General features: G+C 48.4%; 2 protein-coding genes across 2 annotated transcripts in view; both read right to left on the reverse strand.

Annotated features, from left to right (window-relative positions):
• Positions 1–1,990, reverse strand: part of LOC125706431 (major intrinsically disordered Notch2-binding receptor 1-like) — a 57,406-nt gene extending 55,416 nt beyond the window's left edge. Inside the window, exons 1-2 of the mRNA XM_048973129.1 lie at positions 1,919–1,990; positions 41–164 (exon numbers count right to left, since the gene is read on the reverse strand). The gene's annotated coding sequence lies outside the window, so the exon portion shown is untranslated. The remainder of the gene's footprint in view (positions 1–40; positions 165–1,918) is intronic.
• A 5,452-nt stretch (positions 1,991–7,442) lies between these two features.
• Positions 7,443–24,341, reverse strand: LOC125706495 (chondroitin sulfate synthase 1-like). The gene is made up of 3 exons (XM_048973218.1): positions 23,667–24,341; positions 21,894–22,389; positions 7,443–10,460 (listed from the first exon to the last, which is right to left on the reverse strand). Exons 1-3 carry the CDS (start codon positions 23,978–23,980, stop codon positions 8,862–8,864), a joined length of 2,409 nt encoding a protein of 802 aa, XP_048829175.1. The 5' UTR covers positions 23,981–24,341; the 3' UTR covers positions 7,443–8,861.
• Positions 24,342–25,893: the final 1,552 nt, after the last annotated feature.

The raw sequence follows: 25,893 nt of genomic DNA on the forward strand, positions 1-25,893 counted from the left end.
ACTCGACTTGAAGTCTCTGTAGCTAAAGGTTGCCCACTACCTTGCTGAATGTTCTGGAATCAGCAGCATGTGCTTCAGAAGGAAATGTGGCCGATGAAGGCCGGGCTGCTCCGGGTTGGTGCTGGCGACTCGGATCCGTCTGGTCAGGAGGGTCGATGCTGACCCTTTAAAGGCAAGACCCAGAGGTTCTGATCATCGTCGGCACAGGACCTCACAATCCCAGAGCGAAAGTTCAGGAGACGTCCTCCTCCAAAGCAACACCTCCTGTTCACACACCCTTCACATTTCTTCACTGAGCCGGATTCTCCAGCACCTTCTGTACTGGTACCAGGCAGCCAAAATCATCAACTGGCAGTCAAGAAACAGCCAGATTTTCATCTGAAATTCTAGGGAACAAAGTTGTTAAGTCGGAAAGCTGTGTGTTTCACCATATGCTTCCCCCTTGACGTTCTCCCAGTACCAGGACAGCCTTGGCCATTGTGTAATACCACAGATCTGTTAAACAACTTTTTTTGCTGCTCAGTGAAGAAAAAAAAAGCGATTAATTTGCCGATTCAGCTGGAGTAAAGTAGACTAAGATGATTCATCGTGCACTTAATAGTCTCCTCTACTCTATAATTATTCCTATAAAGGGATCTGCAGCTGTGGCCCGTCAGAAGGGACTTTTGTTCCGAGACGCGCAGGAGGGCGACGTTAGGCTGCAAACAGTCATCCCAGAGCTGGGCCCTGGTCGCTGGTAACGTCTGCATCCTGCCACAGCAACCATCAGACAGGGCACTGCCTTCTGGAAGGGAGGGAGGAAGGAAGGCGGCAGAAAGTTCCGGACACACACACTTTAGGAAAAGTGGACAGCTGCACAGGTGACTCCATCTTCACAGCACAGCTGGTAAGGCTCCATGAAATTCTGGGTCCCATGAAAGCATATTTTATTGGGCCCCCAACCCAAATCAATCAAATTATGTCCCAAAGGCCCCTGTCACTCAGGGATTGTACTAACCCCCCCCCCCCCCCACCACAAAGCTGTTATGGTTTTATGCTCTGTGTGTGCTGTAGTTTTGTGCATCCTGACTCCTGGCTGTCTGGCCCAGGGTGGCACTGAGCATGTGCGAGGGGGTGTGGCTATGTAGCTGGGTGGCGACTAACATTCCGGAGTGTCAGGGGACAGACAGTGCCCGCTATAATGGGGGAGAAAGGCTACACTGGGGACAGCTAGAGTGCGCCTCCTACAGGGCGTCTGCAGCTATAGGCAAGTAAAATTTAAGACTTCTTACTCCTCCTTATATTATACATTTAAGGCCAGTTTCACTGCAATGCAAGAAGCATGTAATGACTCAGATTACTTTAGGTTTGAGTCAAATCGGGGGTTATCCAATCAGATTTAGCTGAATTACCGTACCACATTCCATTACAGAAAAGTGATAGATAATGTTACTCACAGGGTGTTACTCCCTCCCCACAGCAAACATTAATTATTGCCCCCACCCCACAAGACCCTCTGCTGTCCTATACCTTTGTTATGCGTTCGCCTCGCTAGCTCACAGAGACTAGTAGTGACTTGCTAAGTGAAACTCCACAGAAAGTAAAAGAATGCTTCAAGGACACCGGCAAGAGAACCCAAGTGTCACTTTGATTTATACGTCAGAAGATAAACACTGCTTTTCCAGTCAGTTCAAATGCCTACTGAGGAATATTTATTGTACCATGAAAGAGTAGGAACGCACTTACACAGTCATGAGGGCCTTTACAATGACTCTGGCTGTTAATACCATTACCCAGAGCATCAATTTTAGTCAATTAGTGGCCCGGTACCACGTGTAGAGGAAAGGCTCAGTGCAGGCACCAACCATGAGGGTCTTGGAAGCCACATAGCCGGGGGGGGGGGGGGGGGGGTGGGGGGGGGTGGGGGTGCATACATTACCTTCTGTGTTGAATCAGGCCTGGATGACATGCTGTAGACTCTCCTGCGTCTGACTTCCCTGAGCAGAAGCTGAAGTACAGAGAACCTAAAGTCAGCCAAGTCCTGCACCTTATTTCTGCGAATGCTGCAGTCCCAAGAACACTTTGGATACCAGTTCCTCACTGTAAAAGCCAGGAGGTATAAGATCAAGAACTACAGCATCACAAATGGATAAGAGGGATGATTTTTTTGTGATTTGCACCAGAACCAACTGAAGTGTTCTGGTTTTCTCCCTGTCACAGGCCTTCCTCCTACTTTTGCTCTGCTCTAAGATCTTGTGCTTCTACTGAAGTCATTTATTTTTATTTGTTTTATTTGTCACATACGCCTGTGTAGTGAAATATTTGTAGTAACATTTAAGAAGAGCTTCTTGCCGGACTGAGACTAATGTGCAAAGCTAGCAAGGCTGAACATACAACGAACGAATGAAAATGTTTATTAGTGACGTGCATGTCTGTCCCAAAGCCATAAGCACTGACATAAAGCCCAGCATTATTTCCTTTAATAACCCCATAATCGGAGTCTGCCTCTCCAGCGAGAGCCCACTGCTACTCAGGGCCTCGTTAAAAGGAAACACACCACGACAGAATTTTCACCAACTAGGCTTTTCAAACCGCCAACCAGTCAGAAAGACTCAAACAGACTGAAGGGTCGTCAATACTAGTAGGTGAAGTGTAATGCAGACCAATGGTCGGGGAGTGGTCTATAACTGTTCATGCACACGTTTACTCTTAACCAATCAGAGAGCAGCTCCATCCAAAAGCCTTAGCGGATGCTTACTCTTAGCCAATCAGAGAGCAGCTCCATCCAAGAGCCTGACCTTGTCAGCAGATGTCAGCAGATCACAGTCTCCTAAGCATCAACACAAACAGACTGAGGGATTGTTATGCCCTGTAAAACCACAAACACACACACACACACACACACACACACACACACACACACACACACACACACACACACACACACACACACACACACACACACACACGCTCTCCCTCATTCTCTCTCCCTCCTGTGTTCCTAAACCTACATGTTTTCTTCTGCATCGCTAACCGCAGTGTACTCTGGCAAACTCACGATTTCAGATTACTGTTGTTCTTAAAAATTATGTTACTTGGGTGTATTTGCCAGTTAATGGTCACACCTTTCCACCCCCCTCCTCCAGTGCCTTCGCTCTGTAGTTGTAGCCACATGCGGCTGAGCTGACAGACAGCACCGCTGCTCGCTCGCTCGCTCGCACGCGGGGCCTGGGCACGGAATGAGTTTAAAGTCAGCGTGAGGGCTGTTAATCGCCTGCAGGGGGGCTGCCTGCTCTGTGGGGTAATCCCAAGGAGCCAAAGATGGCCAGAATTGCCCAGGGGGGGCCTATTTTGCAACCCCAGAGAGAGAGAAAGCATTTAATTGACTTGTGCTAAACAATTACAGCTCCACAAAGCCATCTGATAACTTATTATATTGGTTTCTTAGGTCTACTGTCTTTGTTGATTCTTTTCTTTCAATTTGACACTTGAAACAGAAAAAAAATTACTTTACAATTTAAATTTACGATTTAAGACAAAAAAAATGTTTTTCCCCAGTTCCACTTTACCCACTCGGTAACAACAAGCTGAGACGCCCTGAGAGCTTCAGGGATTACAGCTCCTGGTTCTGCCCGGAGATGATGATCTGCTGCAGCACACGCCTCCCGCAGAAGGCTGGGTGGGCATGATGGTAAAGGCATTCCACGACAGTGTGATAATATGACGGCCATGGAAGCATTGCATTGTGGGAACCCGTGGACTGACTGGGAATGTTTCTGATGCCTTATTGGGCTTGTGTGAGCAGAAAGTCTCAATCTTTCTGGTCCTTTATCAATCTTATTTTTTTCTATTTATCTGGCTCACATATAATGTTAATACAATTTGTTCACTGCTTCAAAACCGAGGTCTCAATGCGGAGATTAAATGCCATGATATATGTCTGTTGTTTGTGTCGTTCTCCTCACAGAAGTGAGAACTTCATTAAACCATGAGGAACTCTACGTGAAGGGCCTCTGGATCTGCAAAAGTAGATCTCTGCGTTTTCCTAAAAAAGGTTAGCTTGATCTCCACCCCACAAACATCTCAGGACGTATAGAAATGAGATCAATATATAATCTCAGGTTCAAAATTTCCACTTCAGTGTATCATAAGGTCTTTATTTGGAATTGCATTGGAATTCCAAAGCTGTTTATCACTCCAATAGCTAGTTTATGACGAATAATGAGAGGTATTTTATGGAGTGTAAAATGAAATAAGACACTGTGTTTCTCCCAAAAAAAGACTCTAGGCAATGAAAGATGCTTCTGGCAGCTTTGGTGAAGGGGAAGGAGGAGACAAACAGAGCGTCACCAGACGGGCTACGCAGCCGGGGCCTCGATCACGGAGCCCAAGGAAGCGCGACTACACAACAAAGCGGGAGAATCGAGCAAAACAGGAGAGCAGGTCTCTGCTGTGTTTCGGGGTGGAAAAATGAGACGCTTTTATATTTAACAAGCTGAGGGGAGAATTACACGAAGTCATGTGATTACCAGAGTAAAGCCTTGGTTCTCCTGATTGACCTCCCTCCCTTCCCTCCTTTCCTACATGTTTGTTTCATTGCAGAAGCGTCTGCCCTGTTCTCTCTCTGCCTGGGTAATACTGGTCAGGTAGGGGGGTGCAGAAGCTAAGTTCTGCTCCCTCGGGGGCCGCGTCTGGCCTGAAGCGGAGGCCTGACCAGGAAGGACCAAACTGAAAGAGCAGTCCTCTGATCTCCATCCAAAGAGCTTTTTCATCCAAAATGGATCAAAAGGATTCTGAATTGATGAACCCCCATGGGAGGAGAAGGGGGGGGGCACAGAGGAAGGAAAACAAGCAGCTGTGCGACTGCAGCCCCCCAGTTTCCGCAGAATAAGCCCCCAACAACAGAACACAGGAGACGCGTGCAGACAGCGATAGGCTGGCCCTCTGCCTTGGTCACATGGTCAGTACCAGTAAGGGCAGGCAGCTTTACAAGCTCCTGTAGGGACTCTTATGCACTAGGGCTGTTGTGTGGATTTTCACCAGAAGGTAACCAGTTTGAATCCCATGGTATCCATGAACAGTACTACACAAGTGAATATCAGTGAAATTACAGATGCTATTGATAATTATCAACCCAACCTTGTGAGTCAATCAGCATCAGCGTACAAGCAAGTAAATAAGACAAAGACCGCAAATGAGGTGTCATCAAAACCTAAATGTATTTCAGCTCTAACTTTATTCTGAGGAAATCTGGGGGGGAAAGCAGTGTTCCAAGAGAAACCACAGAAAATCATTTTCACTCGTTTACGAAAATAAATGCAAACCCAGAAAAAGAGCACAGGGTGACGCGTAAGTGAACTTATTTTCGTAACCCATGTAAACGCTTTCCGCGGTCAAACATCAGGATGCACATTTCAACTGGTACCCAAATCCCAGCCAGTTTTAAAAAGTAAAGAAAAAAATGGAAATGCTGGTTCTGTTAGAGATCACAGAGGCCATGTGGGCCCCAGACGACAGATTTGGGCAGAATTTGGAGGGAGGGAAGAGAGGAGCAGAGGGAGGAAGATGGTGATTCAAGTAACAGACAGTATGTAGAATGACTTCAGATCTGTATATATTAAAGTTCTGCCGTTTGTGTGTATGAACACATATATCACATATGACAGACTTATATAGACCTACGTACACTATTAATACTCACTTTGCATTTCAGCATAAAAAGATAAAAACTCATACGTCACAGAGGTGTGGTACCTCCAGGAGACTGTATAGGGCCCATCTCTCTTATCTGATCTTCGGGGTGGGGGGGTTGCTATAGGACTCACCTAACCCTCACAGCCAGTGTTGCTGGCGGACGCAATCTCTCTGCTCTGGCTTCATCCACAGTTTAGCTTTACATTCACCATAACACACGCAGCGTAATCGGAAGGTAGGTGGCGCTTTTCCTCTGCCACCAAGAACCGAGCCGTACCCAACCCGGCCAAGCTGGTAGCGTCACCACCATCTGATTGGTCAAAATGCATAGCGATGTCGGCGCTCCGCACGTAGATAAAATGAAGGAAAAACGTATATTCTATATTTCATTCATTATTAGTAGTGTACTTGTACATTCTAGAAATCTACTACTTTAAAAAAGTACTATAGAACAGCTGAACGGAATGTTCGTAAAGCAAGTTTATGCATTCAAATACTATTTCTGCTAGCGTTTGATACTTGCATAACACGACGATTCTCACAGACAAACTAGCAGAAATTAGCATACAGTAAAATAATAATAATAATAATAATAATAATAATAATACATTTTAGAGATGACTGATCCGATATTCCAGAATATTTGACGGATCGGGTATCGGTGAAACGTGACCAATTCACGTGCGATACTTACTTATTTTGTTTTTGGTCTCTAAAAAGATGTCTTCTATTTCGTGTTAAATTTATTTGTACAATCACACCACAATTCTTTAACATTTTAGATGTTTTTTGCAGCATGCAAGCTGAACGCTCAGTCCGTTTGCCACTCAGTGATATGAGCGCCTGCTGCGACGTCATGCGCATACCCTAAGCAGTACGAGGAGCGTAAGAAAGTCCAAATAAGGGGGTGACGATCTGGAAGCAGTTTACGCTTTTAACAAAAACTAGTAGCACAGAGTTTTGAGAGGTAAGAGTAGCGTTTAGTGGAAAATCCAACTAAAAAAGTGCACGAATTGTCCGAGTCAACGCGAGTAATATGAAAAGCAATGGAAGATTTGGAAATCGCTCGCTTGGGCTGTTTTTTCGCACCTGCTACAGCTTGTGATACACTTCCTTGCCATAGCGGCCCTCGTGTAAGTGACGCTCACCTCAGTTAGGTGGTGGGGCGGTTTAGGTATTCGCTACTTGCCTATCCTCCTTTGCGGTTTATAGAAAATGAACTGAAAATTCCTCAAAAGCACTTAAAATAACATGTACTGTTCCACCTCGGTTGTACGTAATGTATGTTTGCAGTAGCCTAATTAAAGATGTTTTGGCATACATTTTATGAGGATTTACAAGTTTAAAAATATTAATAATATATAAAGTACATATATAAAGTACATATATATATATATATATATATATATATATATATATATATATATATATATATATATATATATATATATATATATATATATATATATATATATATATATATATATATATATACACATATACACACACACACACACACAGTATTTTAAGTAAAAAGGGCTCTTGTATCACAATCTGTATTGGTATCGGCAGTTGTGTATCGGAATCAGATCGGAAATGAAAAATGTGGATTGGAATAATAACAATAATAATAATAATGATACCACCGGCACGACCTTCACTGAGCCGACCGCTCTGCAGTGAAATACCGAGGCGAGCTGTAACCCCGCTGTAATTAGTCTCTCTTTCCTGTACGGCTTGGTACAGCTTGGTTCCTGTACGCCAGTGGAAAAGCGCCATTAGTTAGCTTTATTGGACACGGACCCTTAAGTGCAAAACACATAATGCCAGACACTTCTGTTAAACACAGCCACGTTCAGCCCTACCGCCCGCTGGAACACCCTCCCAGGGAGGGAGCACCAAAATGAAGGGACAGCGGTTCCCTGCCAGGGCGACATACCAAACACAGTGAGGTGGACCCCACTGCATCTACAACCTCCAGCTGAAAACAGTCACTGAACACAAGTGTGGGTGCAGACACAAACAGACCACAGGAAGACATGGTGGCTCACGGAGATGTGTACACATACCATCTTGTGCACGCATGTACACACACAGACACACAGTGCATATATTCATATCTTTATGGGGACTCCATTCATTTCTATGGGAAAAAATTTTAATTCCAACTACCTTAACCATAAGTAACCACACAAAATACAATTAAGACCTTTAGATGTTTGATTGCAGTCACAGATTTTTATAAAACAGTTTCCTCTTGAGGGGACCAAAAAAATGTCCCCACAAGGTAAAAAGTTACAGTCCCCACAATGTAATAATTACCAAAATGCATGCACACATGCCCCACACACACACACACACACACACGCTAGCAAACAGTCTTCGGTAACAAACCATTGGTGAAAAAAGCGTTACATCCTTTCCAATCGACACTGTACAAAGCTCATATATTATAAAAAGCAAACAAACATTTAATAAATTAGACATACGGATGAAGAAATGGAAGATACCAGATCCAGCATTTCAGATGATAGAAGCAGACATTTAATTGCACGGATACGAAAAAAAATCTATGGTGTTTAATTAAAACTAGGTGTCAAGCTTCATCATTACCTACATGCAGGCTGGAGTTAAGGAGAAACAAAAAAAACAAAAGAATATCCTAAAACATTGATTTGCTCTGTGGAAACGTCGCATTCATAGGCCTGCAGTGTGTCCATCACTGAGGCACGTAATCTTATTGGACCACAATCCTGTTGTGCCCGCCTCATTGATGCCCTAACAATCACGTGCAGCTTGAAATTTTTATTCCATCTTGAAGTACATTTAAAAACTTTTTTTTTTTGCTGTGCATACCTTTATATAAAACAGTTGGATGAAAAAGCAAATAATTTAGTAGCAGTAACTCGAAAAATCCCATATCTGACTCAAGTAATTGGCACTGACTTTTTGTTTGATTCTGTCAGAGCGCCAAAGCGTAGCAGATAACTGCCGCGGCACGAAATCCACCAGGATGGTCGTTTAGGTCTCAGCCCTCTTAGGCTCAGCCACAAGAAGAACCTTCCGTGCATTACTACCCACATGAAAAATCAGTGTTTTTAAAAAACATTTCCAAAAATATATCCACAATCTATCCTTGTGTACAAAATAAATTAAGTTGCTAAAAAGTGGAGCCCAAACTGGCCTGTTCATGCCGTCCTTGACCTATTGGCACTATTGCTGGCTCTTCCAAAGCCCAGATGATTCTTCTCCAGCCAGATCTCAGCCAGCTGCTGTGCCGACCCATATGACGACGCCTTGGAGCCCAGGCACATCTTATACTGCCTGGCGTCCAGGTTGGGGTCGCACAAGACGGGGTGATGTACGTGCACTATACCAGTTTCTGTACTCCGGAAAAGTCTGATCCCTGATTGGACGAATTTATTAAAAAGGTCCACATCTTCCAGACCCCAGCCCTGGATGGACACGTCAAACCCCCCAGCCCGAACCAGGTCCCGCTTGTAGACACAGACGATGCCGAAACCGAAATGTCTCCACAGTCCTGTTTTGGAGGTGAAGACGTAATGGTTGTCGCTTGGAACCATCCCTGCGTAGACAACCTTGGGGTCAAACTGGCTGAAAATGACGGGAAAGTACGTCTGCTGCCCCAGTATCGTGTTACTCCTACACCGGTTCAAGAAGTCGACGGTAAAAAGCAGGTCAACATCACAGTAGAAGAGCAGCGAGTCGTTGGAAAAGCGGGAAGAGCCCACCTCTAAAGCCACAGCCCGGGAGAACGGACCCGGCACAGGTTGGACCTCCAGCTCGGCCTTAGGGTATCGGATGTGGTACTCCCTCATCAGCTCAACTTGTTTCACCCGCTCCATGTCGCTGTCCTCACTGAATAACAGCACAAGCAGCTTGACATTCTGGTTAGGAATCAGACAAACCTTCTCGAAATTTGCCATGAATCGGACGAAGATCTCATATCGACCTGCCAACGGTACCAGAATGTTGATCCTCTCTTCCCTCGGCTCCTTGTGGTCGGAGCCGGTGCCGCCCAGGTTGAAAGGCACTAACATCTTGAGGGAGTTGGAGAGGAAGGTGAGGGAGCCCGACTCATGATTGATCCTGCCGGCCAGAGCTTGGGCATCAAGCTCCTCCTCCTCACAGAACTGGATCCTGCTGAACGTCTGTTGGAGGTAAGCATGCCTCCTGACGGGGACCATCATGGTCTTCCCCTTCTGCTTCTTGTAGAGCAGCAGCAGGTCCAGCACATACTCCGCCCCATAGAGGGGGTTCACTCGCCGATAACCATACTGGATCTCCTTGAAGTCGATGATACGGCCACGCGTCTTGGCGTTAGCATTGATCATCTCCATCAACTGCATGACAATGTCCTCCAGGGCCGCCTTCTGCGGAGCTTCCATGCCGCGGCGCGGTGGTTGCCCTTCGGCTGCTGAGCAGACATAGCGGCCCGTCAGGAAGTCCCACTCCAGGACGTCCTGCCGCCGGCGGGGCTGGAAGCGCATGAAGGAGGGGGCGGCGCCCAACTGCAGGTCCTCCTTGCGCAAGTCACCGGCGCTGCCACTGTAGCGGCTGGCCTGAACGATCTCGCGGTGCAGCCGCACAGTGCGGTGTCGCAGCTCAGCAATCTGCTGGCTAAGCAGGTAGCTGTGCAGCCGGTATTGGTGAGGTGGGCTCTTGTTGGGGTGAAGCGTGATGGCCCGGTGGATCTTGCTGTTGTGCAGGTCGCTGAGGTAGCCCTTCTTGTTGGGCTCGTAGTTTTCGTAGAACAGTTGCTGCATCTGGGGAGTCGGGGGTAGGAAAAACAAAAAGAGATTATTAAGCAAACTACGTCTCAATTCTCAGGTTCCATGGTTGAGTCAACAAGAAGGAAGGTTTCAGCAGCCTACACAACACTGTCAATCTCGTCCAGTGGTTCCCAACCTGGTCCTTGGGGACCCATAGACGGTCCATGTTTTTGCTCCCGGGAACTGAGAGCAAAAATGTGAACTGCCTGTTGTTTCTAACGTGATTTAAATATTTTAATTATATAAAGGAATGTCACTCCAACTGCCTTTAATATCTGGGGTAAGTCATACCAACGTCTGGTTACCAGAGTGTTCATTTAGCACAGGAGCAGGAATAAAGCCTGTGGACAGCAATGTTAGTAAAAGAGAGAGATAAAATTGCTTAGAAAATGGAGGGAATTAATGCAAAGCAGGCTGGGTAATGTGGTAGTCAGAGCTACCGGCAGCCAGGTTTGTCTTCATATCATTGTGTGGGCCATCCATTCATTTTTAAGGAAAAATCTCTAATCCAAACTATGACAACCTTAACCCCTACCCAGCCGAAACCTTAACCATAAACAACCAAACTGAATAAATATAAGACTTTTGACAATTATTGTTTTTTTGAATGCATTGACAGATTTTTATAAAATTGAGTTTCCCCTTGTGGAGAGTGAAAAATGTCCCTACAATCTCAAAATAAGTTATCACCACAAATGTCCCCACAATGTAACACACACACGGGCCCCACATACCCCAGGTTTCCACATTGGGAATAATCCAGAAGAAAAGCCCAGTGAAAAAGTAACCTTATGCAATTCAGCAGGACTCCCTGTGCTCATCTAGATTTATGGAGCTCATATTTATCAGGCACAAATTAATGGGCACCCTTAAAATATTTAATAAAGGCACTTGCCTCCTCATGGCAAAGGACGCGACAGCTAGTGGGGGGGGGGGGAGGGGGCTCACAGAACCAAAAAAAGCAAAACCAAACAGAACAGTGATATGAATGATGTGACACAAAAGCACTCGCTGTCTTTTACGTTTCGCATCCACCCCAGCGGCATTTTTTTCTTGGAGATATTTAAGGGAAAAGAATCTGGATTCCTCGTTTAACTCAAACGAGGCAAGAGGCTGACACCCTTCATTTATCCCTGCTCCTTGTCCACAGTCACTTCACAGGTGCTTTTAATAGATGACCAGGACTCACACATTCCTCTTCCTAAGATACTGGTGGCTTAAAAACCTTCGGCCTAAAACCCTTTTTATCCATGTGTGTCCTCCTCATCCCCGAGGAACCATGTCCAGAAGACCCAGGTCCTCACACCCAGGCGAACCACAGCTCCCTGGACCCGAATGCCAGGACGTCGATTCCTCCAAATAGACCCTTTTCAGTAGTCTCCCACTTTAAACACGGAACCTTCCAGAGAAAGATAAGGTCGAGCGGATGTCCCTCCAGTATCGACTTACAGCAGCCGTACACAAAGAGCCGACAGGTCCACTTCATATGAATCACGTCCTGCTGTTTCAGGCAGTCGGTCACCTGTAGAGATCAGAGATTGGAAACAAGGCGGCGGTCCAGTGCGGAATTCGGCACGGTGAGATCACAGGGCAATGCGGGGCCCTCGGGCCAAAGCCAACCAGATACCTGACTAAGGCCCCTGGGCTCAATTTCCTTTGGTTCTTGAGCAGTGCAGGCAGGAGGGAAGCTAAAACTAATGTAAAGCTGAAAGTACAGCCAATGTGATGCTAATGTAAAGCTAAAACTGTTGCAGGCTAAAAGTACAGCTAAAAGTAAAGCTAATGAAAAGCTAAAAAGCCAAGTAAGCTAATGTCCTCTTCCCTCAAAAACCTCCAGCTCCTTGCTATACACCTGACTGCCGGCAGTCCTGTCCACCTCCTCCTACACTCTTTCCAGCCCCCATCCTTCCTCCACCCTGCCACAGCTGAGCAACCGTCACCTTCTCATCAGATCCATGAAAGCAGCCTCAGGAGTAGAGAAGTCATCCAAACGGAAAGCTAATAACAGACTGCCAGGCCTCTGTCTGCAATGTGTCCGGGCCAGAAAAAAACATGCATTTATTTCTTAAAGCACTGCACTCCTAAGACACTGCACTCCTAAGACACTGCACTCCTAAGACACTGCACTCCTAAGACACTGCACTCCTAAGACACTGCACTCCTAAGACACTGCACTCCTAAGACACTGCACTCAAAGCACAGCCTTGTTGCTTAATGAACAGAGGAATCTGACATATATTCATCAATACACACAGTCTAATTAAGCTAATCGGTAATTCTAGGATGATTACTATGGCATTGGACAGGAAGTGATGCGTGAAGGGTCAAAGGTCATGATGCAGCAGAAGCAGACTGACGATCGGGAACCCCGTGGCTGGTAACCACATGGCACATGATGCCTACCTGGCTGCTGCCGACATGGAGAACAAATACGCATCATTACCAATCAGGACTAAATAAGGAGGGGGGAAAACGGAAAAGTAAAGACCTATTTTCACAATTTGGAGTCACAATTTTCACGTCATTAACATTTCTCGGCCTGCCTGGAGGACAAACGGTGATTGTGCCTTTTCAGAGCCCCCTTTTGGAGGTGGCCTCTCACTTTCTCAGACACATCTGCACCTCTGGCCCTCTGTAGACGGAGCTAAACCGGGACAGTGCTGTCTCTGCCCACGCCTGCCTGACCGTGCCATGTGGACATGTGGAATCCTGGCACTGCCAGGCCCAATTCTGGGCTCTGCAGGCCCCGCGCTGGCCAGGGCTGTCTGGCAAACGGCCGACTTCTGGTCTGCCTCACGTTTCCCGAAAGCCTGAATCCTTGGGCTCCGTGCCCTGCTGCCATCTCTGACTCAGACCCACCAGCGGTTTTGCTGCTACGCTGTTCAGAAACACACGACTGAGCAGCCTGAGCCTTAAGCGTTCGGGCAGGGATGCTCTGTCACAGCGCAAGATCATTCGGGGACAAGGTCAGAGCAGGAAGGGTGGGGTCCCTGGAGCAGAAGCTCAAAGCATCCTCAGGGGAGGGCTTGTCAAGCCAAGCCAGAAGGGGGATTAGCAGCTTCATTAGGATAAGTTATGGGAAGACAACCAACATCGGGTTTGGGATTCAGTGATAAACCTTTGCCGACAAGGCCCCTAATTACCAGGCCTATGAATAAGGGATTCATTTACCCCATGTACATTGTATTTGACATTGTGCTTCGTGACATGGGTGTTTTACGACATCAATCAGGGACTCCATGCATAAACCACTGGCAAGTCATTCACAAAATGCTCAGTTATTGCAAAAGAATCCTCCTGGATTTTCTAGATTCTTTATCTCACACACACACACACACACACACACACACACACACACACAAACACACACAAACACACACAAAGCCCTGAAGGTTTAAAAGAACCGTAAAAGGATGAATATTAAAAAAGACTGCGATTAGCTCCTATGGAATGAATCTCCATTTAACGGAAGCATAGCTTGAAATGAGGTATAAACACTAACAGTATACAATTATACAGCCAAATATAATTCAGATATACAGCAATTACAGGGTGGATATTCCACCTCATTTAGGCTGGGCTCTTTCGTCCGGGGGGGGGCTGGGGGTGTGTGTGATTCAGGGCAGCCACACAGAATGACAACAAACCCCCACCGGCCCTAAAATTAAGAAGCAAAGGGCTCTTTGTCTTCCTGCCATTTCCCCATAACGACCCACTTGTGCTGGGGGGGGGGGGGGGGGGGGGGCAGGCAGGGCTCTCTGGGTCGGCGGCAATGACAGCTGCCATGCGGAAGGTGGCTCTCGCGTTTCCAAGGCCTGGCACCGGGACTGCGGCGGAGCCGAGCCCAAAGCCACGAGTCAGAGGGGGAAGTGAGGAAGCCTCACGTGCACGAGCCCGCGGGGCGGCTCCAAGCCCCCACACAGCCTCCGCAGCTCCCGGGTCACCGGGTTCTCTTGGGAGGCGCAGATTTGCTGGATGACGCCTCCTTTTCCTTTTCTCCTTCCCCACAGCGGCAAACATTTCGGTGAGCTCATTTTAACAGAAGCCGCCACGGCGGTTAACCATCAAAGCAGAGCTGTTCACTTTACTGCCTCGTGGGGGCAGAGTCACCCGAGGTCGTCTCAGTCTCGCCAGCCACTCAGGTAACAATTCTCACGTGAGGCTGGAAGAGGTAAGAAGCGGCAGCTTGGCGCAGGCAGCACAGACGTTACATCCCCGGGCAGGACGGAGACCGGAGACCAGAATGGGAAGAGAAACAGAGGCTTATAAGAGAGACGGTTACCAAGGGAGACGGTTACCAAGCCACACCTGAGGCCCGGCTCTTCCGTGAAACTAAATTTGAGAATAAAATGCATTCAGTTTTTTTTAAGATAAAAAGATTTTGAAAAAGAATCTTTGTTTCATCTCAATTCCAGGAGTCTTTCTGAGGGCATTTAACATAAAATTTCTCCAAATTCCCTCCAGTGAGATACACACACTCTCCGTAACGACACAGTACTGACAACATGGTCTGCTCATCTCCTGCCAGGAGGTCTCAGATCAAACCTACCCGAATCGAACCGCACCGATAAGCAGCAACACGATGAAGGCCGGCATACAGCTACAATGTACAGCTGTACAGACGCGACCCTGACACCATCCACCTGTTTCTGTGGCTGTAGGACTTTCGGGAAAGCGGACCAGCTCAGGGAGAAGCCATTCACATCGAGAGGCAGTGCGAGGCTCAGCGAGTTAGAATGCGGCGCCTGTGATCGGAAGGTCGTCGGGTCAAATCCCAGAAGCGATTCAGAAAATCAGCAGAGTGATTCCTTGAACAAGGCAATTAACCCCCAATTGCTTGGTGACCCTGTTTCTCAAAATAAATGTCTGTCCCTTTGGATAAAAGCATCAGTTAAGCTAATTTAATGCAAGTGTAATCAATGGGTTTGATGAAGGCAGGAGCAAAGTGCATTCGTAAGGAAAAGAGTTACTAAAGGAATCGGGGTATTCTGCAATTCCCCCCACCCACAGGACAGCCTGGAGACAGTCCCCAGGACCTTGGGCACAGCACAGCGTTTACGTCAGAGAGCCGAGAGCTAACTGCAGATCCACTACCATCTACGAACCACCAACCTAGAGAGCACAGGCAGAGCAGGAGGGCAGCTAAGGAGGGGAAACAACTACAACAACAGAATGGTTTCCATGAGAAGCTCCATCTAGATCAGTGTTTTCCATTCCGGTCCTCGGGGACCCACAGACAGTCCGTGTTTCTGCTCCCTCCCAGCAGGAAAAAAAATGTGGACTGTCTGGCAGGTGGCTGGGAGGGAGCAAAAACATGGACCGTCTGTGGGTCCCCGAGGACCGGGTTGGAAAACACTAGTCTAGACAGATCAAGAAATCCTCATCACGCGACACGTCACAATGCCTGTGCTCTGTCCTGGAGTAGCTTTGCTGAACATTCCCACAATGAGGGAATCTCTGACAAAGGGCGGCCGTTTCCTCCTTCCTAAAGGGTACTGCCAGCACTGATTCACCCCAGAGGCGGGCCAAACCGAGAGGAGGAGGCTGCTGGATGCCGCAGGGCTTCGCGCCGGACGAGGGTGAGGCGTGTGAGCTGGCCCGTCTGCCAGGCGTTTGCTCGACGTCCGCCGGCGAGGGAGGAGCGAAAGGCAGCAGCACATTAGCATCCACTAAGGCTGGCACAGCTGTCTGCCATCAAACAGGGCATTTTCCTGCAAGTCAGCAACATAAAGGCAGGGAAGCTTCTGGGAGGCAGGACAGCCCCAGCGTTTTAAGGTGGCAGGAGATTTATGGAGACACTGCAGGACAGTGGGGATAACAGGGACCACCTTAAAAACCATCTACCTAAATATAAACAACAAAAAAAGCACCTGGAGCACAATGCATTTGTGAAAAAAAAGAGTGACTAAGGAGAAGGAGGGGAAGCAGAGAGCACTAAGCACCCGGGAAGGAGACACCAGGCAGACCAGTCACTTCCAGCTGTCTGGCAGAAGACCGCCCACCCTGTGGCAACTGGGTTTTCAGTTGGCCTGGAATTTGATGAGTGCCAACAAGGAGAATTCCCTGGGTGACGGGAAACCCGCTGGGAAGGTGTGGCTCATCCAACTTCCGCAACCCCAGCGGCAGAAAAACAAACACAACAAAAACAAAACAAAAGGGAAAAGGTAGGCATGTCAGCGCAGAACCAACCCTTCTTACATACGACTGATGATTTCCACTTGGCCCGGCAAGAGCCTAAGAATTAAGGCCCTTTGTGTTTTAATGACCATAAAAGGACAAAATCGAGACCTTGCTCGTGAACAGCCTGTCAGCGGCACTCCCAAAAGTGTGAGCAGAGTGGAAACGAAGCCAAAATGAGCACGAGGGGCAGTCTGGAGGCTGAAAAGGTGTAAGTGACACGCTCCATGAAAGCCCAGCTATCCATATTCCAATGGCTTATCCAGTCCAAGGTCATTGGGAGCTTGGAAGCGATCCAGGGAAACGCAGAGCACATGTGTATGTATGCAAAAACAAATAACTGCACGAATGCGGATTGTACACAACATAACGAGAACATGTGAACTTCACGCGGACAAAACTGAGGCAAGACTCGAACCTGCGACCCTAGAATTGTGAGACTACAGCACTACATACCGAGTCACTCTGCCACTGCACCCCATACAACGAGAGGGTTGGGGGAAAGGGGGTCTCCACGATCCTGCTCACCAACGGCAGGAAGCTTACTGGGCAAAACGTGGCAGTTAACCAGGGTTAAAACAAACCCAGTGAACTCAATCAGCACTGAGGAACCGTAGCTGTCGAGTCCACAAGGTGGCGCACTGCGGACGCGAGGCTGCAATCCGCCCTGGGAATGTCAGCCTGGCCCAGAACCAGGAAACGGACGCATGGGAAAGCTGAGGAATTCTGGGATGCCACACATTCTCAGACCATTTCCAGTGTCTCACAGCCCCAGTGTAATATCCTGGGATTTGGTGAGACAGCACTTTTCCACCGGCGTGAGGACAGAACGTGCTAGATGAGGAAGGACTCTGATTCAGAAGGAGACTCACAAAGGGGCCCATTCATAAGAGAGGTTTACCGCGCCGATTCAGCGTATGTGGGGCACCTGAGAGCAGCAGGACCCGCATCCCGCCCGGTTCGAGCAGGAGGCTGGCCTCCCAGGCTGCTGCAGGGCTCCTGTTACCATGGGGACCAAGATTGCTTCAGTCCTCTGGCCAAAGGTCAGGAAGACATCCACATTACAGAAAAGGCTGGTGTTGGCAAAGGTTATTAGTGCTTAATCTTAGGTAACTGGATGTAAGGATTCAGCAAACCCCCTGAGAGAGAAACAGAAATAGGTGAAGAGTATTATGAAGGTCGGGTGGGGTGGAGGGTGGGGGTATGCCAACAGCATGTGCAGGAGCCTCGACACAGTCAGGCAGGCAGAGAGGCAGGCAGAGAGACAGACAGAGAGACAGACAGACAGACAGACAGACAGACAGACAGACAGACAAGCTCCAACAGTGGAGCCCCGTTTGAGTGTCTGTTGGGAAAAAAAAACAGGTGTGATGAGTTATCTGCTAAAAGTACAAGTAGCGTTCAGAAAAACGTCCAGTCTTGTGTGCAGAAAGTGCATGGGGGTGCTGTGGGAGCCGGGTCCAGGTGGGAGCAGGGCGGGGGAGGCCCAGCCAGGCACAGCAGCACCGTGGCAGTGGAGCTGAATCGGAGATGGACCTTCCTCTCAAGCCCGACATCAGCGGACTTTTCATAAACTCCTTCCCCTCCCCGTCACCCCATGGAGGGTGTGTGTCAGTGACGAAGGAGAAGCATGTCAGCCAGCGGAAAAAGGGGGTTCATTGTCCTGGAATGATCACTACACAAACAAAGTGTGCATGCGTATCCTAATCAGCATGGAGAACATTCACTTCTATGGGAAAACCCTAATCCCAACAATGACGACCGTAACCCCCACCCAGCCCTGACCTTAAGCATGAGGAACCAAACAAAATAGAAGACTTTTGTCATTTTCAGTTTTCTGATTGCATTCACGGATTTTTATAAAAATTGCTTAAAAGCGGCCGTTGCTGTGCGACAAGTGGGCTTAGGATAGGCCAGCAGAAAAGGCTGTGAACCTCATCCCCTCCCAGCCAAGGCACTGGAGAAGAAGCACACTGGGAGAGAACGCCGAGTGGTCACGGGGACGGAGAACTCGCCCAACACGAGAACAAGGTGGACACAATCCCAGAACCCAGCACGAGACTGTTACTCTGGTCACAGGAAGGAGGAACCGAATCGACGTCACACAAACAGGGTGGGTTAGGAGATGCTGCCACAAACAGATCAACTGAAGCAAAGTGCTTAAGGCAGGCGTATGAAACTGAGACACAGCCGATCCAGACTGAAACCGTAAACCCCTTTCGGACGTCCGGGAGGCCATCTGCACTCAGGGGAAGCGAGGTTCACGTCAGCAGATGCTCTGCCGAGATGCGGCATGTCATTCGCTCGACCCGTGGCCAATGGGAATCAGCTGAGTGTCCGGCCCTGCCTGCGCAGTGACAGAAAGCCAAGTGTGAGCGAGGATGAGATGGCGGGGAGAGCAGGACCAGAGAGTGCAGATGGGCTGTGCGCTGTGTGTGTGTGTGGGCACCTCCATGGGTATAATTACAGCAGGAACCTCAGTCAGAGTGGAAGTAAAATGGGGAGAAGGACACACACACACATAGACACACACAGACACACACACACACAGACACACACACACACACACACATAGACACACACACAGACACACACACAGACGTGTAATCACATCTTTGTGGGGACCGCTCATTTATTTCAATGGGAAAAATGACCTTAAGTAACCAAACAAAACACAAATTATTTTTGCATTTTTAGTTTTTTTGTTGCAGTCACAGATTTTTATAAAATAGAGTTTCTCCTTTATGGGGAAACTAGTCCCCATAAGGTAAAAAAAACAAGTATTCATTACGTTGTGTCCCCATAAGGTACGGTATACCTGCTCACACACAGACACACAAACACCTGCTAAAACCTACAAAAAAAGATGCAATTATTCAGCAAGACGAAATAGGGAAATTCCAAGATTGTGAGATTGTGTTATGGTTCTGGGACAACCAGTCTGCTGCTCCCAGTACTGAGCCTTACACTGGGCAACACAGAAATCCCAGTAGCACCGCACCCCCACCCTAAACCTTAGACAGAAATCAGCTTGCGGTCCATGGTTTCTGTGTACTTATGTCGACTTTAATCCAATAAAATGTGCATCTGTCATCCTGAAATAAAGCAATGACAACCTTAACCCCTAGCCAACCCTAACCTTAATCATAAGCAAGCAAACAAAATACTGGACTTAAACTAAAAATGGCAGATTTTTTTATCCATTTGTTCCCACAATGTATCATACACATGAGGGCCCCCCCCCCCCCACACACACACACACACACACACACACACACACACACACACACACACACACACACACACACACACACACACACACACACACACACACACACACACACACACACACACACACACACACACACAGGAAATCACTACGCAAGTCAGGATAACCACTAGTAATGCAGTCCTAGACAAAAGAGAGGAGAAAAAAAAATAACTTTTTAAACAAAAGAATCCGCTATTTTATACACGCATACTGGCTGGTCAGCTCCTCTGACAGCAGGCCCATGTCCGACCGCAAGGCCGGGCAGAACCAGGGCCGCGGTCAGAACCGCAACGCCAACACTCAGCGACAGAGCGGCGTGCAGAGGGCGGCCTTGGCTACGCCGACACAGCCGAGTAATCGCCTGGGAGACGGGTCGGGGGGGGTAGCCACCAGACAGACAGGCCACAGAGGAACAGACCTACCCTTCCCGAATTCAACATCCTGAAACAGGACCGAACTGTGGCTCCATGCCCTCCAAGACCCTCGAGGGTCAAGTCAACGTGGGTTTCCGGCGGCCGTGAGGATGGGAGAGCAGTAGGGGCCCAGGTCTGGGCTTGACGTTGGCAGGAAGCTTGTCACTCAGACGCTGTACCAAGAGGGCGATAAGCGACCGCAGAGCTCTCTGCAAGCTCCCGGAACATTCCGTGTGGGTTTCAAGTGTCGTTGTTCATGAAACGTATATAAATAAAAGCAAATATAAAGAAAATAAATTCTAAGTTGGATGAGCTTTCCAAGGAGATGCGAAGGTCAGGCCATAAGTCGTCTTCACCAGGACATCAAAGCCTTTAACGCCGTCTCAGAATACGAACTGAAGTCATAACATGATTCATGACATGCTGACACTCACTAGCCTCAGAACTGCGGTTCAGAACACAGCACAACTGCACACTGCACTTTAATATAAACGAATACATACTTTAACATATGCACACTGCATACCTTATATACCTCCCAATTCCTGGCCAGGGGTACATTTCACTGCATGTTGTACTTGTCTAACTATGTACGTGACACAAAAAGTAATCTTGAACCATGAATCCGATTCTGCTTCAGGTCTTTCTCACAGACAGAATCACAAAAATGGAGGTCCCCTCCGTGCACGCATCTCACGCACATCTCTGCACACACTCACAGCTTACGGGGCGGCCTCTTAACGGAAGACGCCTCCAGGAGAAAGCAGGACCGTGGCAGACGGCAGGATAAACATCATGCACACATCCACTCCTAGGCGAGCCCTTTGCTCACCATGGATGTGGTCCCAGGCCCGGGTATAAATAGACGCTGATAAATTTAGCACGAATGCAGTGAACCGCTGGAAAGCTGTGGGTTTTCACAAGGCTGCCTCACGACCGTGGCCTTGGAGAGGGACATGGTGACCCCCCAGTGGGGGAAGGGGGATAGAGAGCCACCGTGCACTGCAGAAACGGGCCGCGCCGCCCCACGGGCACTGCAGAAACGGGCCGCGCCGCCCCACGGGCACTGCAGAAACGGGCCGCGCCGCCCCACGGGCACTGCAGAAACGGGCCGCGCCGCCCCACGGGCACTGCAGAAACGGGCCGCGCCGCCCCACGGGCACTGCAGAAACGGGCCGCGCCGCCCCACGGGCACTGCAGAAACGGGCCGCGCCGCCCCACGGGCACTGCAGAAACGGGCCGCGCCGCGTGAGCAATAACAGCAGTGCCTCAGTGTCCCTGCGGTAACGGGGGGGCACGGAGTCCCATTACACGGTGATAACATAAGTGACAGCCTCCCTTCCGGCTGGCCACTTTAAATACAAGCAAGAGAAGCAGGGAGAAGATGAGTTGGCGTCTGAGCTTTCACATTGGCTCCGATGGGATTTTTCCCCACTGGATTTGTGCCTAATAGCATTCACCCCCCCCAGGTTTAAAAATGACATGAGGAGACCGGGGGTCCAACGGCACCCCACCCAGTTCTGACGCCTACTGTAATCAGGCTTCCACCCACGGAAGGCGACTCACCTCGTAGGACCAGACGCACTGGACCCCGGCAAAGCGGCGAACGCAGCGTCCCACCTCCACGTCCTCGTGGGTGGTGTACATCTCCTGCAGGCACTGGCGGATGTGGGGCGCCACCCGCCGCAGCACCTCGCGGCTCATGATCACCCCTGGGCCGCCCATGCAGAAGTTCTCTCCGGGCTCCAGGGCCAGCTTGCCCAGCTCGTCACGGGCACCCATGCCCGTCTGGCCCAGGAGAATAGCCTCGCTGCTGTTCAGGCTCCGCAGGAAGGCCTCCAGCCGGTCACCCTTGACGTAGACGTCGTCGTCCGCCCGCATGAACCACTCGAACTGCTCCAGGTAGTGGTCGTGCATGTACTTGAGCATCATGAAGGACTTCTTCTGCGGCGGGTACGAGTCGTCCACGTTCTTCAATGCCACGACGGGGACGGGCACGGAGGTGTCGGAGCCCTCACTGGAGAAGAACTCCACCTGGCCTGGAATGGTTTGGGCCCAGGTCCTGCCGATACAACAGCCGAGTGCAGACTGGAGATCAGCTCTAGCCAGTTCACCCACAGGCATAACTAAAAATTCTAGGCCCCATGACACAATGGGGGTCCCCTGCTTGGGTTGGAACTACCTGAAGAAATATGAGTCCCATAGTACATAGAACTGGCCAAGTCTATATAATTATTCTACATTGTAGAGAATAGTACAAATAGACCTTTCTATGGGTAAGTATGTCCAAACTTTGGTGCAATATTATGGGTATATGCACAGACAAGGCTGGTAACAGATGGACAACTATGATAAGGATAAAATCGAGCCTCTGCTGGCAGTATAAACAAATCCTATGTGCGATAATATCAGCCGGGTCATGCTACGCCTCTTCCTGAACGGTGAGCTCTGATGGCGCAGAAAAGAGAAGTCTAGATGAATCCGTCAGAAAGTTTCTAGCAGACAGCAATCCACCTATGACTTTCACAGCTCATTAGTGACATCATTTTATTAGGGAAGGGACGGTGATCGGATTGAAACAACCTAATTCTGCCAATTTAGTGAGATTCAGTTTAGATTCCCCACATCCCCTATGGGGAGAGATAGCAAAGCGGAGCCGCTGATATAAACTTATTTCACTCCACATTTGCTTTCAGATAACAGCACAATTTATAACCTGACACACAGGTCCGCACATACAGCCTAATTAACCGACTTCATAGAAGGGAAAATTCTATTTCCAGGGTTTCCAATGTCTTTTTAAAGAAGCGACCAGAACGCCCTTCCTACCCCCAGATGAAGCGGTTTTAGTCCCAAAAATGTCACACCACCGAGGCATGCAGTGATATCAGTTTAAGACATTACGGAAAGCTGATTCAGTGTTAGTCATTCACGCCGGCGATCAAACACCAGCACAAAGCTCATGCCCGCAAGGTTTTCCGCAGATCCGGGCAGGTAAAGGCAGATATCTGCCCCCAGATCGGGCTCCTTCCTGCGAGTCTTTGCTGCTTTCGGGCAACACTCGTCTAACTCCGGCAACTTTCTCGCGGCACTTTTGCACTTTCGGATTATATGCCAGCTAAATTTCGCTCTCTGACTACTTGTGCAACCTGCAATTAGACAGTTGAATCTAATCAAATGTATTAAATATAGTTCTTCATACAGAACAGTGCAAATAAATTGAGGAACTAAAATACGGCAGAGAGAGGGGAACCCGCCACTCCGCCCCGTGCATAAAAACGGAAATGTGCGGAAATAAAAGTGACAGCTGTCAAAGTAAGAGGTTTGCTTTTCGGTTACCTGTATGCAGCCACTGCGCGGTTGTTCAGGTACTTCTGCGCCGTCATAACACCGACAAAAAGGAAGCTCTTGGACGGGGGCACGGGCTTGTCAGTCGCCGACAATCTGCTGCCATGTCGCCGCCAAGGCAGCGCAACGGCTGGCTCTTTCCTGGACGCCCTGTACAGCGTGCAACCCCCCGGGCTCGATGAGCCCTTCTGGCCACCTTTCCTGAACTCGCTGGCCCTTGGCAGAATAAATCTGGAAGCCAGGGTGAATCCGACCACCAAGCCCAGGAGAACGCTGCACCATGCTCTCCGGCTTCGGGGTGCCATCCCGTCCCAGCGATCGCCCTGGCTGGCCAGCCTCCACGGCAGCCTTTCACACCAGATCACAGCACCGTACAGGTACCCCGATCACACTCTTTCATGGTTAAAAAAGGGGCTCCCCCAGGACACGCCGCCTCACATCCATCCACGAGCCACCGTACAAAGCGCCTTCCTCACGTTACCCCGTCGATCATCCAGCACACGTTCTTTTGGCAGTCATTGGGAATAAAGAAGCTTCTCCGAAATGATAGGTTTCTTATTTTCCCCGAGGAGCTTCAACCTCCACGTCCGTCTCGCCATTGTAAGAATGTGCCGAGAGTTCAAACGTGCGACTCTAACTGCATGGTTTGGCCCCGCCGTGTTTCCGTAGGGGGGCTCTGATTGGTCACGTCGGCTGCATAGTGCTACGTGTTAAACTGAAAACTTTGTGAAGATTGTGAAGAGATTTTTAAATATTAAATGCTAAAAGAAAAAAAAAATCTAAAAAGAAAAACTAAATGAAATTCTTCATTTTTAAATTTTATGATTTGCACTTTCCGAACTGAAAAGCATTTCAAAACTGAATTAAACATCATCACCATCGAAGAATATTGCAAAAAAATGCCAAAACATAGATTAGATGCAGTAAATTAAAAAAATTTTTGCGTTGTTTGCAAAGATGAGCATCTGTCAAACTCACATTAATCTGAATAGAAAACTAGGCCTCACAGAAGCGCCATCTGGCGGATAGTCTTTACAATTTTGGATTTTAAATGACATAATTGATCTACACCGATCAGCCAGAACATTCAAATCAAGTGAACTGTCGGGAAAAATAGGCAAAAAAGGATCTGAGCAAGGGCCAAATTATGATGGGTAGGAAACTGGGTCAGAAGATCTCCAAACAGCAGGTCTTGTGGGGTGTTCCCAGTCTGCAGTGGTCAGTACCTAACAAAAGTGGTCCAAGGAAGATGAACCAGCGATGGGGTCATAGGTGCCCAAGGCTCATTGATTTGTGTGGAGAGTGAAGGATAGTCCATCTGCTCCGATACCACAGAAGAACTACCGTACCACAAGTTTCTGAAAAAGTTAATTCTGCGCATGATAGAAGGTGTCAGTGCGGTCAGAGAGCCCATGCTGAAAGTGTCTGAACACTGAAGTCACACGTTTGAAAAACACTTTTGTTGCTTGGCTTTTAACTCGTGATAGGATGGCTGGATGTGTGCCTTGTTTGCCTGGGGAAGAGATTACACAAACGGGAAGAGGCACTGTGGTGCTCTGGGCAATGTTCTGCTGCGAAACCTTGGGTCCTGCCATTCATGTGGATGTTGGTTTGACACGTACTACCTACCTAAACATTGTTGCAGACCAAGTACATCCCTTCATGACAACAGTATTCCCCGATGGCGATAACGTCAGAGGATAATGTGCCCTGCCACACTGCAAAAATTGTTCAGGAACGGTTCTAGAAAAATAGTTTAAGGTGTTGACTTGGCTTCCAAATTCCCCAGATCAAAATCCAATTTTGGGATGTTCTGGACAAACAAGACCGATCCATGGAGAACCTCCCTTGCAATTTACAGGACTTAAAGTATCTGCTGATAACGTCTTGGTGCCAGAACCCACAGGACACCTTCAGAGGTCTCGCGGAGTCCAGGCCTCGACGAGTCAGAGCTGTTTTGGTGGCTTGAGGGGGACATAAAATTAGGCAGGTGGCCAGCTTATGCATACATGAAGGGGAACATACATTCAACGTATGTATATTTTTTTACGAAAGATATTGAGTGTTTAGCTAAGTATTTGTAGTATGTCAGTAATTTATTGGAAATATTTGAAATAAGTCCCCCAGTGACCCTGCACTGGATAAGCAGCTTGAAGATGCATAGATGGGACTATTGAATAGCCATGCACAAGACATGGTACAGTTTCAATGCTCTAAG

Source organism: Brienomyrus brachyistius, chromosome 13, assembly GCF_023856365.1.
Source record: "Brienomyrus brachyistius isolate T26 chromosome 13, BBRACH_0.4, whole genome shotgun sequence".
NCBI classification, from domain to species: Eukaryota; Metazoa; Chordata; class Actinopteri; order Osteoglossiformes; family Mormyridae; genus Brienomyrus; species Brienomyrus brachyistius.